Here is an 18,417-nt window from a genome sequence, read left to right as displayed (position 1 = left end):
AGAAGTGCTGGGTTGGCCAGTAAGTTTGTTCGGGTTTGTCCATAGGCTATAACAGAAAAACCCAAACGAACTTAATGGCTAACCCAATAAAAATGTCTGCCCCCAAACAAGCAAGCCAATGTATTGTATTTTATGATTTCTCATTTTGCCGATTGATTGATGGTATTTTGCTATTAAGTTTGTTTTAAAATGAAACTAAAAACCTCTCTCGTCTGCGTGATATGATGTTACCTGGTCCCACTCATCCCACCAGCTCACTGCCTGCCTCCCACCCATCCTTGACCCAGACTCTTGGCAGTCTCCTATTACAGCAAACCAACAGTTAAACCCCCTCCCCCAAATTATAATCCCCTCACCCAATACAAAGGTGACCATTCTTTGAAACTTTTTTCTTTACTGGAGGGTGGATGGGAGGGAGAAGGTTACGACCACAGGAGTGTTTGGGAGGCCATGTAAAAAAAGTTGCCTTTTAATTTCAAGTTAACATTGTGTTGGGAAATAAAAAGCCCTGCCTTTTCAAAAGGGCTCGGGTAACGGTGATGACACTGGCCGTTGTGAGGGGCTTCCCGGGTGGTGCCAGTGGTAGAGAACCCGCCTGACAGTGCAGGAGACATAAGAGACGTGGCTTTGATCCCTGGGTTGGGAAGATCTCCCAGAGAAAGGCATGGCAATCCACTCCGGTATTCTTGCCTGGAGAATCCCATGGACCTGGCAGGCTCCGGTGCATGGGGTCACGTAGAGTTGGACACAACTGAAGCAAGTGAGCATACACAGCACGCACGGCCATTGTGAGAATTAATATGAATGGAAAAAATGTCTGTCACTGTGAAAAATCACTTTAGTATGCACCTGAATTCTATGGGGGTACTTGTTAGGTGTCAGATTTCTGGACTCCCCAAAGTTCCAAACCAGAAAGTCTGGAGGTGGAGCCCAGGAATCTGTATTTGTTAACAGAGTCAAATGATTCTCATGCAAGAGAACTGGAACTGTATCATGAGGAACACAAGCCTAGGTGAGATCTCCACTGCTCCAGCTTAGAAAGATATGGTGTAGGGATTTCCCTGGTGGCCCCGTGGCTAAGACTCTGCCCTCCCAACGCACAGGAGCCGAGTTTTATGCCTGATCAGGGAACTAGTTCTCTCATGCTGCGACTAAAGATCCTGCATACTGCAACTGAGAACCAGTGCAGCCAAATAAATTAAGAAAAAGATACCATATGGAATCGTAGTAAAAGATTGTGCTTTTAGTTTAAATTTTGCACATAATAATATTAAGGGAAAATGACCTTTTAGTTAGAATCATGTAGGCAGCAATAAATACAGCCCCTTACATGAACAAATCTATCAGCTCAGTCTGTAGTAGGTCAATGCATGTTACAGAATGTAAAAATAAATAATGGATGAATCAATCAACCTGTCATTCAGTCCTAACTTTTGAACCTTGAGTTAAGTGATTCTCTGTGTAAGGCTTTATAACTCTAAAATTTTACATGCCACTAAACTTTTGTTTCATAGTATACTGTATTTCTGTCAGCTTTCAAGGTTAGTGTGATACTGAATTCTATGGTTAAAGAGTAAAATCTAATGGAAAAATTCAGCTTTTTTTTTTTTTTTTTGCCATATCACATGATATGTGGGACCTTAGTTCTCTAACCAGGGAAGGAACCTGTGCCCCCTGCAGCGAAAGTGCAGAATCTTAACCACTGAACAACCAGGGAAGTCCCCCAGATCAGCTTTTAATGTATTTGTCTTCACCACAAATTGGGGAGCTGTGAAGTTACCACATATGTAAGACAGCGTAAGAATGGAATTTCCTTCCTCACAATTAATTATGAGAAGTATTAGATGTTTCACATGTCCATTATATTCTTCTGACTTTCACTGGCAATCCCCACTTTAGAACTGAAATGGTTTCAGTTTGACTTTTAGGAGGCTGAGCTATCAAGATAAGTATAATCCCACTCCCTGATCTCTGAAGGGCTTAGTAAACTGTCACACAGCCAGCACCCTGGAATCTGATGTAAGATTATCAGAGGGGAAAGTGAATCACCTGCTGTTCACTACGTTGGCCAGGGAGGGATCCTGCCATGGGGCTATGAGGACGGCCATGCACAGGACATCTGGCGGGTGAGACTGACAAGCAGCTTATGGGTCACGGAGCCTCATGGCCTGCGGGAGGACGATGCTGCACGCCACGCAGGGTCATACAGGGGCTGCGCTTGGGAGCAGAGTGAACAACCAGGGGCTGCGGGTGACAAGGCTGTCCTACAAACGGGTGTGTGCCCCAGGGCTCCTGGGGAAGGATGTAATTGTCTGAATAATTCAGTGGTCTGGCATGGAACCGAAACCCACCCCTCAGGAATAAGCAAGGGTTGTGCCTGATCCTCTTGAGAAGGAGAATTGTTTAGCTGGGGTCTTGTCCACAGGAGCAGAGTGAGGAGGGGAACTTGTAACTGGGCCACTCAGGGTCCTCCTGGTTTTACCAGACGTAAACAGAATGTAATATTAAGTCTTCATTTTAGGCCTTATACTACAGAGCATGTGCTTTCTTTGTCAAGCTTAGCATTTTTTTTTTTAATCCATAGAAGAGGAGTGTGATCCAATTACTTTGAACTGCCCAGCAAATTCCGATGTGCAGCACCAGGTAAGAATAATGTCAGTTATATTTTTACCCCTAGGCACTTGGTAATCCAACTAGAATTTATTTAGTAATTATCTTCTAGAGCTTTAAATATAAAGAACAGGATTTTTGGATAAGTTTGGAAATGATCTTTAAGAATCCCAGTAATGTGGTGTGTCTATATAGCTTCTGTTACTTTTAGTAACTGGGTAGCTTTACTCTACTCTTTGAAATAAATATTATCCATATGCCAACAACAGACCATCAGAGTTATTGAGTTAGAAAGGAAAGTTGCTTTCTTTTGCCTATCGTTGGTATGCAGTGGATGGGAACTTTTTCTTAAAGCCTCAACAAAACTGGGTAGTTTCAAGACAGTTTTGTAACGTTTTGTAAAACTTCTACTGCATTCACGTACCAAGTTTTAACATATTATTGTAATTGTCCTTTTACAAAATACAGCTGTTGTTTTCTGCTTTTAAAAGAGTGCTTGTTATTTTAAACTTCAGATCAGACAAAAATGTACCAAAATGTTGAGAATCACTTGGCACCTTCTACTGTTCACCTTGTGAGGAATAGTAAGTCCCCTACATAGGAATGAGATCTGTTCTGAGAGCAGTTCGTAAGTCTGATTTGTTCGTAAGTCTGATTTGTTCATAAGTCCAGCAAAGTTAGCCTAGGTACCCAAGTAACATAATCGGCTATATAGTACTGTACTGAAATAGTTTTATAATACTTTTCATGAAAATAATATATAACAAAGCAAACACGAAAAATAAAACATTTTTAACCTTACAGTTTAGTACTTTGAAAAGTACTGTAGTATGGAGTACAACAGCTGGGGCTTCTTAGCACCACCAGCTGCATCACCGCTGCTTTTACGTTTGCTTCCAGACATCCTGGGCTTGAAATAAAGGCACTGTACTACTGCCCACATACAGTAATGTACAGCAAAGTTCACAAAAGCACAGCCACTTGTAGGGGATGCACGCACGTGACAGTGTACATCAGACACGTGAACTAATTTATGTGATTGGACGTGTGAACGCACATTCACATCTTTGAAAGTTCTCAGCTTGAAGATTTGTATGTAGGGGATTTACTGTACATCCTTCCAGAAGCTTCTCTGGGTCACTGTGTGCTTCAGTTACTTCTGACACTTCCCAGTCTATCTCTGTTTACTCCTTCAAAGCACATTGGCAAAACTACACAATTCCTCACATCCGCCTAACTATAGTTAGGACATTAAAAGTCTCAAAAAGGATGTCTTGCCTCAAGACAGACTGGCTGGGTCCTGCTCCCTCTGTAATACCAAGTTAATTGTTAACAAGACTGATTTGAAGCTTACCTTGCCTGGAGAATCCTACTGACAGAGGAGCCTGGCAGGCTGTGGTCCATGGGGTCACAAAGAGTTGAACACGACTGAGTGATTAACTTTTTTTTTTTTTTAAGTCTTGCTGTTAAAGCATCAGTCAGTAATAAATCAATAATAGTGATATTCTTAAATAATCAAGTCACTTTTGTCATAAAGCAGACTTATACAGTAGTTGATAAGATAAGCAATTTTAACCATAAACACAGTTCTCTTGAAAATTGTCAATAGTGCTACTTCTAACTTTAACTTGGCAGTCTTTAGTCACCAATTGGGAATACCATTTTCTTATTTATTAATCCTGATACTCAGCATTTTCCTTGGAATTATAACCCGATGCTGGACTTTGACAGTGACTGAATTTCAACTATTTTAGTGAACTTTAGGTTCACAGAAAACTTAGTATAAGTTTTTCCTTTCTTGCAATCCTTAATTTGTTTAACAAAGTTTTGCTCCTCACATTTTTTTGTGACAAGATACAAGAATGTTATGTTGTTTGTTTAGTTTTAGGGATTTTCCAAAATCATATAAGATTAGATACAGAATATGTTTTAGGACACTGTTCAGTATATTTTCTAATTTTAGTATTATAGTTCTGGTTTGATCAAGTATACTGCTGCTAAGCCGCTCCAGTCGTGTCCGACTCTGTGCGACCCCATAGATGGCAGCCCACCAAGCTCCCCCATCCCTGGGATTCTCTAGGCAAGAACACTGGAGTGGGTTGTCATTTCCTTCTCCAGTGCATGAAAGTGAAAAATCAAAGTGAAGTCGCTCAGTTGTGTCCGACTCTTCGTGACCCCGTGGACTGCAGCCTACCAGGCTCCTCCGTCCATGGGATTTTCCAGGCAAGAGTACTGGAGTGGGGTGCCATTGGCATCAAGTATAGACTATCTTCAAAGATGGAAAAAGGATTTTTCAACTAAAAAAGCAGGGTGTGTGCTCCGTCACTTCAGTCGTGTCCGACTCTTTGCAGCCCTATGGACTGTAGCCCACCAGGCTCCTCTCTCCATGGGATTTTCCAGGCAAGAATACTGGAGTGGGTTGCCATGCGCTCCTTCAGGGGATCTTCCTGACCTGAGGATCAAACTCGTATCTGCCTGCATCTCCTGGATTGCGGGCAGATTCTTTACCCACTGAACCACTTGGGAAGGTCCCCCACCCCCAAAAAAGGGGGGGACCTATTTGAGACTTTTATTTAAGTTCTGTTTTAAAACAGGATGTCATATATACCAATAAAAAGTAGCACTGTACCTACTACTTCAGTTGGTTATTTCTTTGCATAATCTGTAGGACTTGTTCTAACCGCTAGGGATCTTTGAACCCAACTTGGCAGTTAGAACAAAGAAAACTCACTAGGGGAGAAATGTTTAAAAAAAAAACACACAACAGCACTTAATTTTCTGTAGCTCCGACTTTAAAAGCAAGTTGAAAATACAGTCTTTAGAATATTTATCATTTGCTGTTTCTTTGATTTTTCTAATTTATAAACTAAAATCCATTTGTATGTAAGATCTAATTTTAACCAGGTTTTTTGAATGATGTCAAGGGAAAACATTGTGATGTCCTGTTTGTCAAAAATGGAAAACTGACATCTCATAAAATTTCATAAAGGATCCTTTTAGTAATTTGAAATCAATACCCCATCAATTAGAATTATGCTACTTGTCCAGTTTGTTACAGCTGGTACTTACCAAGTCTGTGTCCTGAGCTTGGGTATTCTTAAATGTGCAATGCTCAGGGTGGGGGTTGAGGCGGTGGGGGGCGTAGGGAGGAGACCAGACCCAAGCAGAGCTTCTAGGCTTGTTGAACAGCAGTGTACACAGCGTTAGATTCTAGATGTGGCTCTGGTTCTGCTGTTTAAAAAATTTTTCATGGTTCTTTATGTTTAATAGAAAATATTTCCCAGAACTTTTAAATCAAATAATAAAATTTTAACTACATGCACACATGTATGGCAAATGATAGCAGAGCAAAATTTGTTTCAGTTTTTAGTTAAGAATCTATGCCAAGAGGAAACTGAGATAATAAGAAAAATAGTAACTATGAGGATGCTAAGTTGGAGTTAGAGGTTATGAAAAAATGACTTTTTCCTCTGTTTATGCTGGTTATTTGGTTTTACCAAACTATAATTTTTTTAAGTTTTAAAAACCACATTAAATGATTGGTATTGGTATTATTGATATTATATTGATACCATACCATATTGATATGGTATTATTAGTGTGATACTAAAATATGATGTTGCTAATAAGGGAAACCACTGTAGGGTGTATAGGAATGCTCTATATTATCTTCTCAAATTTTCTGTAAATCTAAAACTATTTTGAAACATACATACACTCACACGTATAATATTTTTTAAAATTTATTTTTCTTTTTTGGCTGTGCTGCACAGCATGTGGTATCTTATTTCCCTGATGAGGGATGGAACCCCCACCCCTTGCTGGGGAAGCAGAGACTCTTTTTTTTTTTTTAACTTTATTTTACTTTACAATACTGTATTGGTTTTACCATACATCAACATGAATCCGCCACGGGTGTACACATGTTCCCAATCCTGAACCCCCCTCCCACCTCCCACCCCATACCATCTCTCTGGGTCATCCCAGTGCACCAGCCCCAAGCATCCTGTATCCTGCATCGAACCTAGACTGGTGATTCATTTCTTACATGATAGTATACATGTTTCAATGCCATTCTCCCAAATCATCCCACCCTCTCCCTCTCCCATAGAGTCCAAAAGTCTGTTCTATACATCTGTGTCTCTTTTGCTCTCTCGCATACAGGGTTATCATTACCATCTTTCTAAATTCCATATATATGTGTTAGTATACTGTATTGGTGTTTTTCTTTCTGGCTTACTTCACTCTGTATAATCAGCTCCAGTTTCATCCACCTCATTAGAACTGATTCAAATGTATTCTTTTTAATGGCTGAGTAATACTCTATTGTGTATAAGTACCACAGCTTTCTTATCCATTCATCTGCTGATGGACATCTAGGTTGCTTCCATGTCCTGGCTATTATAAACAGGAAGCACAGACTCTGAACCACTGGACCTCCAGGGAAGTCCTGAAACATACATATATTTTAAAAACCACACTAAATAGAATTTAGAATCTAGAAAAATGAAAAGACTCATCCAACATTCTACCACTCTAATATAATTATTTTTGTCATTTTAATGTATTTCTTATATATTTTTATCTGGATAATTATTTTTAAAAAAACCTATTTGCAGACAATTTTGCATCTTGCTTTTGTTGTATAATATGATCTCACAAGTTTTCATCCAGTTTGAAAACTGGATCTCATTTCATCCAGTTTGAAAACTGGATCTCATTTCATCCAGTTTGCTGCACGCCTTTACCATCCATCAATGGCTGCATGATACTATCACCTCTGATATTTATTGATAACAGAAATAGACTTGAGGATGTGTGCCTAGGGGCAGGGTGAGAGCACGCCTCATAGAAGCAACGCTCTGAGGAGAGTCAGCAACAACTAACTTTGCCTGGAGCTGAAGTATTGCAGATTGAGGCAGTGAGGCTGGAAGATCATTTGGATCCAGGACCCTAGAACCTTAAATGCCAGAAGGAGGCAGATGGAAAGTGTTGGTGGCTTTCAGGGATGGTCCTGTGACCAAATCTGCGACCCTGGGAACTGGAGAGAGATGAGACTCGGCCTGTGAGCAGAGAGGGATGCTTCAGTAGAGGATTAAGGGGGAAGATAAGATTTGTGTGTTGTTAGGACTGAGACTGGGTTTTCCTGATGGCTCAGATGGTAAAGAATCTGCCTGCAATGCAAGAGACCTGGGTTTGATCTCAGAGTCAGGATCCCTTGGAGAAGGGAATGGCTACCCACTCCAGTATCCTTGCCTGGAGAATCCCATGGACAGAGAAGCCTGGCCAGCTACAGTGCATGGGGTCGCAAAGAGTTGGAAATGACTAAGCGACTTTCACTTTTCAGGATTGAGAGTTGTCTGTTTATGGACTGCAGAAAAAGGAGATTGAAGTCTGTAGAGTTGAGATGTGTGGCAGGAAGTGATTGGTTTAAGATGCCTGCTTCAGGAGGTTACAGTTGAAGCCCGAGAGGAGGATGGGACTGTCAAGGGGAGAGTCCTTGTTGAAAAGCAAAGAGAGGTGCCAAGGATGGAGCCTTGAGGAACACTTCCGTCTGGAGTCCAGAGGAAGAAAAGGAGCTGAGCGGCAGAGAGAGCAGTGGCCACAGAAGAATGCTGTGTGTGGTGGAGGCATCTGTACTTTGCAACACTTTCCCGGTCGATACTCAAATGTTTGCTGATGGTCTCATTATCTCTCCCCATGAGCCAGGGACTACTATGTCTTTTGGCTCATAAGTGTATCCTCAATGCCTAGCACATAGTAAGTCTCTATGTACGTTGAATAAAGACAGAAAAAAGTCAGGGTTGGGCATTGCTTCAAGTGCCGAGGAAAGTACTGTTAACATCATCTTGTAGTCAAGGGCAGGCCCTACAAAGACCCCTTTGCATTTGTCCTTTCAGATGTTACTTTCAGGAAGGACCTTTTAGGAAGGAACTCAGTTATAGGGACAAAAACATAATTACAAAAGGCTTGAGGAGTGAGTGGGTGATAAAGTGTAGTTTTGTCAGATTTACTAAGGTAGCAAGGAAAAGTAGTAAGCTTTTATTTAAAGGTGTTGGAAAACATGGCAAAAGTTTCTTTTTCTAAGGATGGGAAACAACAGATTTTAAAGGATATGGTGTCACCAGGAGTGTAGAGATTAAAGATTAAGAGGGAAAACAGAGAGAAGTGGAATAATTAATGGGATTTGTTTTCCCTGGGAAGGCAGAGAGGATTAATTTTCTTAGCAACTATCTACCAGTAAGTCCTTAGCATTTTCTATTGGAGAAGACACAGCACACTGATTTCCCTCAGGGAATTTGTAATCTGGCAAATGAGATATATATACACCCATGTTAGATAAATAAAGATACCAAAAACACAGAGGGAGGAGTGGATTTTAAAAGTAAGAACTTCAACACTTTTTCAGAGGCAGGACGAAAAGAAGGGTTAGATGGGAGAAAGATAGAAACTTCTTTTTTAGATGTAAAGGCAAGTAGTTGAGTTAGTCAGTGTCAAATTTGAGTTGTGCCTTGAATCGTGACATGTGGATGGAGCAGGAAGAAAGGAAATCCAGCAAAGATATCAGGGGACTAAAGAGTTTGTTCCATTCATACAGCACTGAGGCCATAGGCCTTCTTGAACTTGGTAGTGGTATGACAGTGTTTGATAAATGGGAAATAGATTGCAAGAGGATAGATGATGACACTTCCACCCACCCACCCACCCATCCACCCACCCACCCATCCACCCATCCACCCATCCATCCACCCACCCACCCACCCATCCATCTACCCACCCACCCATCCATCTACCCACCCACCCATCCATCTACCCACCCACCGACCCATCCATCTACCCATCCATCCACCCATCCATCCATCCACCCATCCATCCACCCACCCACCCATCCACCCATCCATCCACCCATCCACCCATCCTCCCACCCACCCACACACACACCCACCCATCCACCCATCCATCCACCCACTCACCCATCCACCCATTCATCCACCCATCCATCCATCCATCCATCCACCCATCCATCCATCCACCCACCCACACACCCACCCATCCATCTACCCTCCCACCCACCCACCCACACACCCATCCACCCACCCACACATCCATCCATCCATCCATCCATCCATCCATCCATCCATCCATCCACCCACCCACCCATCCACTCACCCATCCATCCACTATTTGAGTCCAAGAATGTATCACCACTACTGTTAAGTGCTAGGGGTGTACAGTGATGCACACTCAGAGCTTTCAGTGAAACTGAGCATTTTTAAATCTCCCACATGGAAAGCTGAATCAGAATGTTTAAGCTAAGAGCCTTTCCCTTAGATTCTCAGAGTGTCTCAACACAGAAATATAGAGAGAAAAGAAAAGAGAGAAAACACTGACTGAACTCGTTCAATAGGTAAGCAAGCTTCTTACCTGTTGAAGAGAGACAGACTTGTTTCTCCCACTTTAGCGTACCTGTCTCTCCACGGTCCATGTTTTCTCCAACTGCTACCATAGGAGGTGCTGCTCCAGCTCCTCCCGTCCAGGCTGCCACATAACGTTGAGCAGAGTTCTCTGCACTATACACAGGACCTTGTTGGTTATCCATGTTAAATACAGCATTGTGAACTTTCATTTTCAAAATGACCCTATGGGGGATATACTGTTATTCTGCCCATTTTACTGAGGCACAGAGAGGTTGAATCATTTGTTTAAGATCACACAGCTATTGCATAGTAGAGCCATACGTAGGCTGACTCTGGAGTCCATATTTGGAACCGTAACCAGCCTTACCATGGTCTTTGGAGCTAGACAGACCTACCAGGTCCCTAACTCTGCCACTTAGCTATATCACTTTGAACAGTTAGTTCACCTCTCTGTTAGTTTCCACCTCTGAAAAATGAGCATAGTAATATGTCTCCTAGCATCCAGTAGACTGGTTAGTATATTTAAATGAGGCGAACTCCATACAGTAGCTAAATCTCTCATCCAATTCATATCTTTTCTCTTCACTTCCAACTCAAGCCTGATATGAAACGTTGAGGCCCCCAAAGAGGGGCAAGTGGCCTTGGTTCTCCTCCCCTTCCGCAGCAAGTGGGAATAACACTGCAGTTACCTGATCTGGGCAAACCATCCCCAGCTGAATGTTCACCTTTGCCTCCAACAGCTAACCCTAGGTCCTTCTGTCTCAGGAATATGTCCTGCACCTCTTACCTTGGGCAAGGTCCCACACAGGCTAGGTCTCCCAGTGGCAGAGCGGTTGGGACTGTGAGCATCCACCGATCAACAAGCAACAGGCTAAGAGTGAGAGGCCATTTCCTGCTTTTGGCAAGCACCCCTGACAAGCGGTGACCTTGAGGCCCCCCTTCACTTGGCTTGGGGGTGGGACAGAGAGCCGTAGGGATAGAGGAAGGAAAGCAGCCTCAGCTCTCAGTTCTTCTACCGATTCCTTCAAAGAAATCTCTCCCTCTTGTATCAGCTGAAGGCTGGTCCTTTGGGATTAACCGGGCCCCTCTCTGTGGGAGGTGTGCTTCCCGTCCTCTATCCTGTTACATTCTATGCCATAGAGCCACTTGAGCTTCCTGACTGTGGTACTTTGAGCTTGTTTTACTGTTCTCAGTACTGCTGTGGTGGGTGTGCATGCGTCAGTCCCCACCTTTAAGGCTATGTATTTCCTTAGACTCCATTTACATCTCTATTAGGTTAGACCTAACAGACCACACTGCCAGTTCTTCCACTAAGCAAGTTATAAGGGCTTGAAGTCTATTTCTAGTCATAAATACCACCAAATTTTAAAAAAACATGCTGTCTTCTCTATGGAAAGCCTAACAACAGCTAACTGATTTCTTCAAAATTAAACAAGCCTTTCAAAGTTAATGTTCCTCATTATGTTACTCTGAGTCAGTGGAGGGGGTGGGGGCACAGGGAACATCCACCCAGTTTTAAAGCACAGAAGCTCCAAGAATGCTAGCCCACTGATAAGTGTTACACCAAGTATAATGCGATGGCCAAGACACCGAAGCCTAAAAACTCTCAGTTATTGATTGATGCTAGAGTTGCAACCCCTGGAGATGATTAATTTTGTATCTTATTAATTTACCAACCAAACAGAAGTCTTTTATTTCTAAGGACACATGCTTTGCTATCTTAGGCAGGACTCTCCCCCGACCCCATAGCCTTGACCCTGCATAATACCCTCTGGACTCCCCCCTTCCTCCCAGGCCTTCCACACACCCTCCATTGTGACAGAGGCTGGAGTCCTGTCTATGTTGTACCTTATATCCTGACCTTTTTGCCACCTGATACTAAAGCAGAGAGAAGGCCTGGCCTTGCTAATCCTGACCATTTAGATAGTGGGTTTGGACTTAGATGCCCAAATTGACAACTTGGCATCGCTAGAGCTAAAGTGGGGGTGGGAGGCATAGAAATCACATTGTTTCATCGAGGGGACTTGAGCCAGTGGCTGAGTGGCAGAGTTAGGACCTGGCGCCTTCCTCATCAGTGCCCCTATGCCTAGCATTTCTGATCCGTAGCAGTTGGTGTTATCAGTTGTTACTGGGCCTCTTTCCTGGCCTAAACAAGGGGAGATTTTAGGCTTTTCCACAGTTCTCAGTGCTGTCAGTCTGGCAGACCACTAGTGTAAAAACTTTGGAAACAAAATTGGTAAATAGAGGGGTTGCTCTTTTTTTTAAATTAGGCTGAGAGGTGGCTGGCAGAATCCCATCCGGCAGCCTCATTGCCTTGGCAGAGGTAGCAGCCCATCAGACCATCTGCAAACCTGAAGCAATTACATGTGTTTTAATAACAGGGAATGGGCCCACCAGCAGTTGCCATGGATGGTGTGTTCTGTGAGTCAGCCCAGCAGGCCCCTACCTGCCCTCCTTGATACGCAGCAATCCTTTCAAGCTCCAACAAGATCTGTTTGATCAATTGGCGAGTCCTTTTGTTTGTTCTCTAAGGGAAAAGCAGATCATTCTGCATTTAGAAAATATTCAGTAGCTCCTTACTTCACCCTGATGGAAGTTTAGAGATGTGGAACCAGATAAAACTAGAGAACTTTGCCCAGAACCTATATTTGGCATTTTTCAGGTTTTTTTTTTTTTTTTTTAATTGTCAGATATTGTCTCCTGGTTATTAATCAGATTTTCTTACTTCTTTGTATGATTTTTAAATTCTTTTAAAGATTTTTTTTTATGTAGACCATTTTTGAAGTCTTTATTGAATTTATTACAATGCTGTTTGTTTTATGTGTTGATGTTTTGTCCTGGAGGCATCTGAGATCTTACTCTGGGACCAGAGATCAAACCTGCACCCCCCGCATTGAAAGGGAAGTCCTAACCACTGGACTACCAGAGAAGTCCCCTGTTTGTTTACTAACTTGTTTATTGGATTGCAAACACTGTGAATTTTGCATTATTGATCTGGATTTTTTTTTTTTTTTTTGAGTCCCTTTGTTTTATTTTTGGCTGTGCTGCTCAGCTTTCAGGGTCTTATTTCCCTTATTGAACCTGGGCCCTTGGCAGTAGAAGTGCGGAGTTGCAACCACTGGACTGCCCAGGAGGACCTTACACTTGGTGTTTTTAACTCTCATGAGAGGGACTCCCTTTAGCTTTACAGTCACCATCTCCCAGTCCAAACAGATCGCACTTTCTTGAACCAGTAATTTATTTATCCTGGATGGTGACCTGCTTGCCTCCTCACTGTGCTCGGCCATCCATGGGAACCATTGTGTCTGTGGTGGATTATCCCCAAGGATAATCCCTCCCATGTCTCTGACCCAGCCTAGTCTCTTTTCTTTTTTCCTCCCCCTTGTTGCTTCTATCCATCAACTTAGCTGGCAACAGTCTCAACTCATCAGGCATGTTGGTGTTGCTCTTGCTAATTTGGGGTGGAACCTGTCTGGCCCAGTCCTAGGTTGGCTGAACCAGGACCACCTCCTCTCTCTGTCTTTGATTCCTGGAAAATGATGAAATGTGAACTATTCCTCCCACCACAAATTTATGCCACCCAACCACAGTCATCATCTCAGAACCTTGAGTCCTTTTGTCTCTAGTGAATATTCCAGATATGAAATTTTAAAAGAAAAATCATAGTACTCTAATTTGATAGAACCTATTAATGTCTATGTCTTTGATTTATTTATACTTTGGTACCAAGTCAAAAGACAATATTTGTGATAAGACAGGTACATGCTAAAGGGCAAACATGCCTACTTTCTAGACTTCATAGTTATTATCCTGAGAGCAGCATAAAGAGTTTACTAACCATTAAAATTGTACAGCCCTTTACTTTTCTTAATTTATTTTTTAGTTATTTTTATCTTTTGGCCGTGCTACACAGCATGTAGGGTCTTAGTTCCCTGACCAGGGATCGAACTTGTGCCCCCTGCTTTGGGAACATGGAATCTTAACCACTCGACCACCAGGGAAGTCTCTAGTTCTTTACTTTATCTGCTCTAATTGACTTCAGTTCAGTTCAGTTCAGTCGCTCAGTCGTGTCTGACTCTTTGCGACCCCATGAAGCGCAGCATGCCAGGCCTCCCTGTCCATCACCATCTCCCAGAGTTCACTCAGACTCACGTCCATCAAGTCCATGATGCCATCCAGCCGTCTCATCCTCGGTCGTCCCCTTCTCCTCCTGCCTCCAATCCCTCCCAGCATCAGAGTCTTTTCCAATGAGTCAGCTCTTCTCATGAGGTGGCCAAAGTACTGGAGCTTCAGCTTTAGCATCATTCCTTCCAAAAAAATCCCAGGGCTGATCTCCTTTAGAATGGACTGGTTGGATCTCCTTGCAGTTTTAGTGGCTTCTATTCTCAGACACAACTGAAGCGACTTAGCAGCAGTAGCAGCAGCATTTTCATTATCATTCAGTGCTCTGTGAACTATAATGACTTTAAATTTCACAAGTGTGCTACATTTCACTTAAACTTCCGGTTGGTGTGGAAGCTGCCCTCATACGCAGTTGAGACTGTAAACTGATAGAATTTTCAGGAAACTGCTTGGCAGCATCTGTTACTCGTTGATGGCAGTGATCCCCCTTTAAGGACTTGATACTGGAGACATCTTTGCAGAGTGCGTTTGAAGCAGAGAAGAGTTGCTGGTAGCTTACATGCACATAGGTAGGAGGTGGTTGATGAATGATGGTACTTTGACACAGAGTAATATTAAGCCATTGAAAAGAGGAGAGACTACTGACCTTAAAAGATATTCACAATATAATGTTAAATAAATGAAATTGTAGACTAATATGGTTTTGGGCTAAACAACATCTCTGGGTAGGTTTTGAGTGTGGCTATCAATAAGGAATGAGGAAGGAGGCACTCCAGATTGTAACTAATGATCTCTGGGGAAGGAGCTGGGATGAGAGATTAGGGGACAAAAAATTTTTGTTTCACTTGTTGCTGTTTTGAAAAATAATATAGCTTTGAATACTTGTTATTTGTGTTTTTGGAATTTTCTTCAAAGAAAAGTGATGGGTTAAATCATACGCATTTAGATGGTATTTTGGTTCAGTAACCTTTTCATATATTGGCCCTGCATATGAAGCCAAGCAGTCTTTCTTCAGCTAGCAACATAATTATGCAGGGGAGGAAAATCAGAAACTGAAATGAGGAGTTCTCAAACGCACTTCCTCGTCTGGAACCTTCAACTGGTCTGTGCTCTAGCATTGCTTGTATCCTCCAACCCAGGATTTGTGAAGGAAAGAAGCACAGGCAGAACCTCCCTGCCTCGCAGTAATATCCATGTCCTCACTGTCTGCTGGCATTTGCACATGCAAGCCATAATCTCCTGTAAAATACTTCGTGATATTTCTCAGCAGTAATCGTCTAATGCTTTATACACAGAGGGAAAACCCCGCCCTCTGTATCTCTGAAACCAGAGGCGAGGTATGAAATTACACCTGAGTATCCCTGCCTTGAAGTCGTGGAAAGAGCCGCTGCAGTCTTTGACCTTCACTTCAACTCCACAAGTAGCAGGTCTTCCTTGTCATTCGATTGAGATCTCCTTGAAGAGAAGAAAGAACTAAATGTACACAAACCCACAGATTTGCTCTCATCCTAGCGAAGCACTGTAACGTTCATTTCAAAATCCCTTTCTTCCAGATTTAGTTCTTTCATCCTTAGTGAAACTTGCCCTGTTCCTGGAGGTCTCATTTGAGTTCCTGCCCACCTTTGTGTTCCCTTGGCACACTGCATGTACATTTTTCACACGCTTTTCCTTGCGGTTTGGATATTTATGTGTGTGTCTTGGTCCCATTACTGGATCGTAACCGGCAGCATCAGGGATTTGTTTCCAGCACTGAGTAGGTGCTTGATGAACATATTGACTGAAACCCATTTCTAAAAGCCGGTTCTGAAATACAGGCGGACCTCGTTTTATTGTTCTTTGCCTTTATTGCCTCTTTGCCTTTGCAGAGATTGCATTCTTTACAAATTGGGGCAACCCTGTGTCCAGGAAGTCTGTTGCCACCATTTTCCCATCTGCATTTCCTCACTTCATGTTTCTGTGTCATGTTTTGTAATTCTTGCAATATTTCAAACTTTTTCATTTTTATTGTATGTGTTATGATCTGGGAGCAGTGATCTTTGATGCAACTGGTGCAAAAAGAATATGACTTGCTGAAGGCTCCAATAATGTTTAGTATTTTTTAGCAATAAAGTATTTACAAAATTTTTATTTTTACATTCTGGCACGCCACGAGGCACGTGGGATCTTGTTCCCCAACCAGGGATAGAACCCACACCTCCTGCATTGGAAGTGCAGAGTCTTAACCACTGGATCAGGGAATTCTCTAGCAAGAAAGTATTTTTGAATTAAGGTATGTAGATTGTTTTTTAGATAGAATGCATATTTAATAGACTATAGGATGGTATAGACATAACTTTTATATGCACTGGGAAACCAAAAAATTCATGCGGCTTACCTTATTAGGGGGTGTCCTTGGTGGCTTTTAATTGTAAAGAATCCGCCTGCCAGTGCAGGAGACGTGGGTTTGATACCTGGGTCTAGAAGATCCCCTAGAGAAGGAAATGGCAATGCATTCCAGTATTCTTGCCTGGGAAATCCTATGAACAGAGGAGCTTGGTGGGCTACAGTCCATGGGGTTGCCAAGAGTCAGGCAGGACTTGGTGACTAAACAATAACAACTGCCTTATTGAGTTATTCAACTTACTGTGGTGGCCTAGCACTAAACCTGCAATATCTTCAGACTGTGCTTGTATACTTTCAAATAGATATGTCCAGCTTTCCCTCTGTATATTATACTTCAGTAAGAAATAAAAATAAATGTAAACAGTTATTACAATTGTAATTGATTTGCAGGAAAAGAATTGAGTATAAACTGCTTTAGAAAAACCCAACAGGAGACTGATAGTCAAGTCCTAATGTTTAGAAGTGAATAATCAGTAAATGCATTCAGAAGAGTTACATAGAAGACAGGTCTATCTTGGAATTCATAGCACCAAAAGGTGCTTGCTTGCAGTGGCAAGCGATGGGAGAAAATTTAGAACAGTCTAAACCCATGCTATATAAGCCCTATTTCCCTGGCACACTCAGGCATTTAAAATCACATTTTCAAAGCCATTTACTAAAATATTTTCATGAAGCAGAGACATCAAGCTTTAGCATTGGTTGTTCTCCCAAAGAAGTTGATTAATTCAAAGGAGGCGTTTCTTCTCAGGCTCTGCCTGTTGTGTAGGTTGCTGCCAACAGGGGGACAATGACAACTTTGTCTTTATGGTGGTTTCCAATCAGACTTAGGCTACAACTGGGTTAACCAACCTGTTGAGGGCTTTCCCACTGAGTTCTCTTCTCCTTAGTTTTACAAGGCATAAAGATGGGACTCTTTATTAGTGAGCTAAGCATAGACTCATAAAGATGGACCAAACTAGGATTTCCCAGACAGTCAAGTGGTTAAGACTCCTTGCTTCCAGCACAGGGGGCTCGGGTTGAATCCCTGGCCAGGGAACTAAGATTCCACGTGCTGTGCAGTGCTGTGGAAGGAAATAAGGAAGGAAAGGAAAGAAAAGAAAGAAAGGAAAGGAAGAAAGATGGACAAAAGAGGCCAGCAGATCGTGTTTCCCTGAAAACGTGTCTAGCTCCTGGGTGCTGGTTTGTATCTTCCTCATCAGTCTGTCAGCGTCTTCAGCCCATCAGGCCATCCCCATGTGTGGATGGCACATGGATCGTGTGTTCATCTCCCCTTCCCCCCAGTGTCTTCTTGGCCCCGGGGTTGCTGCTGCTTGGAGCCTGGTGTGAAGTCCCCACGTGTAAGTCCCCAGGGCAGACTCTTGTTCATCACCTGATCCCTGCAGCTCCCTAAGCAGACATGGGACCCAACGACTAGGTTATAAACTCACCCAAGTGCAAAATTGATGTTGCCTAGCCAACTTTCTTTCTACTCAAAGAATTCTTGGCAGCAGTTAACACATTTGCCCAAATATAAGGTAATTTCCACATATTCACAATGGAAAGGGTTTGCAAAATGGGTGTTTTCTTTAGCCAGCTTGAATTTATACAACACTGGTGTTCAGTTTCGTGGTTACCTTCAGATTTCCTAAGGAGATATTTTAAAAATTGTAAGTGGTAAAATACACACACGATGTTTACCATCTTGACCAGTTTTAGGTGTACGGTTCAAAGGCGTTAAGTACAATGACACTGTTGTGCAGCCCTCACCACCCATCTTAAGAGCTTTTTCATCTTGCCAAACTGAAACTCTATACCCGTTAAACACTAACTCTCCATTCGCCCTTGCTCCACCCTCTGGTAATCATCATTTTACTTTCTGTCTCTTTGAATTTAACTCCTCTAGGTA

The 18,417-nt window shown here is 42.4% G+C and overlaps 1 protein-coding gene across 1 annotated transcript in view; it reads left to right on the top strand.

Moving 5' to 3' along the window:
* The window catches only part of EDARADD (EDAR associated via death domain), a 45,780-nt gene that overhangs the window by 8,540 nt on the left and 18,823 nt on the right, over positions 1-18,417 (top strand). Inside the window, exon 4 of the mRNA XM_052640525.1 lies at positions 2,585-2,643. Coding sequence (XP_052496485.1) covers positions 2,585-2,643 — 59 coding nt within the window. The remainder of the gene's footprint in view (positions 1-2,584; positions 2,644-18,417) is intronic.

Source organism: Budorcas taxicolor, chromosome 5, assembly GCF_023091745.1.
Source record: "Budorcas taxicolor isolate Tak-1 chromosome 5, Takin1.1, whole genome shotgun sequence".
Classification (NCBI taxonomy): domain Eukaryota; kingdom Metazoa; phylum Chordata; class Mammalia; order Artiodactyla; family Bovidae; genus Budorcas; species Budorcas taxicolor.
Note: the sequence above shows the minus strand (reverse complement) of the source record. Positions and strands in the feature narration are given on the sequence as shown.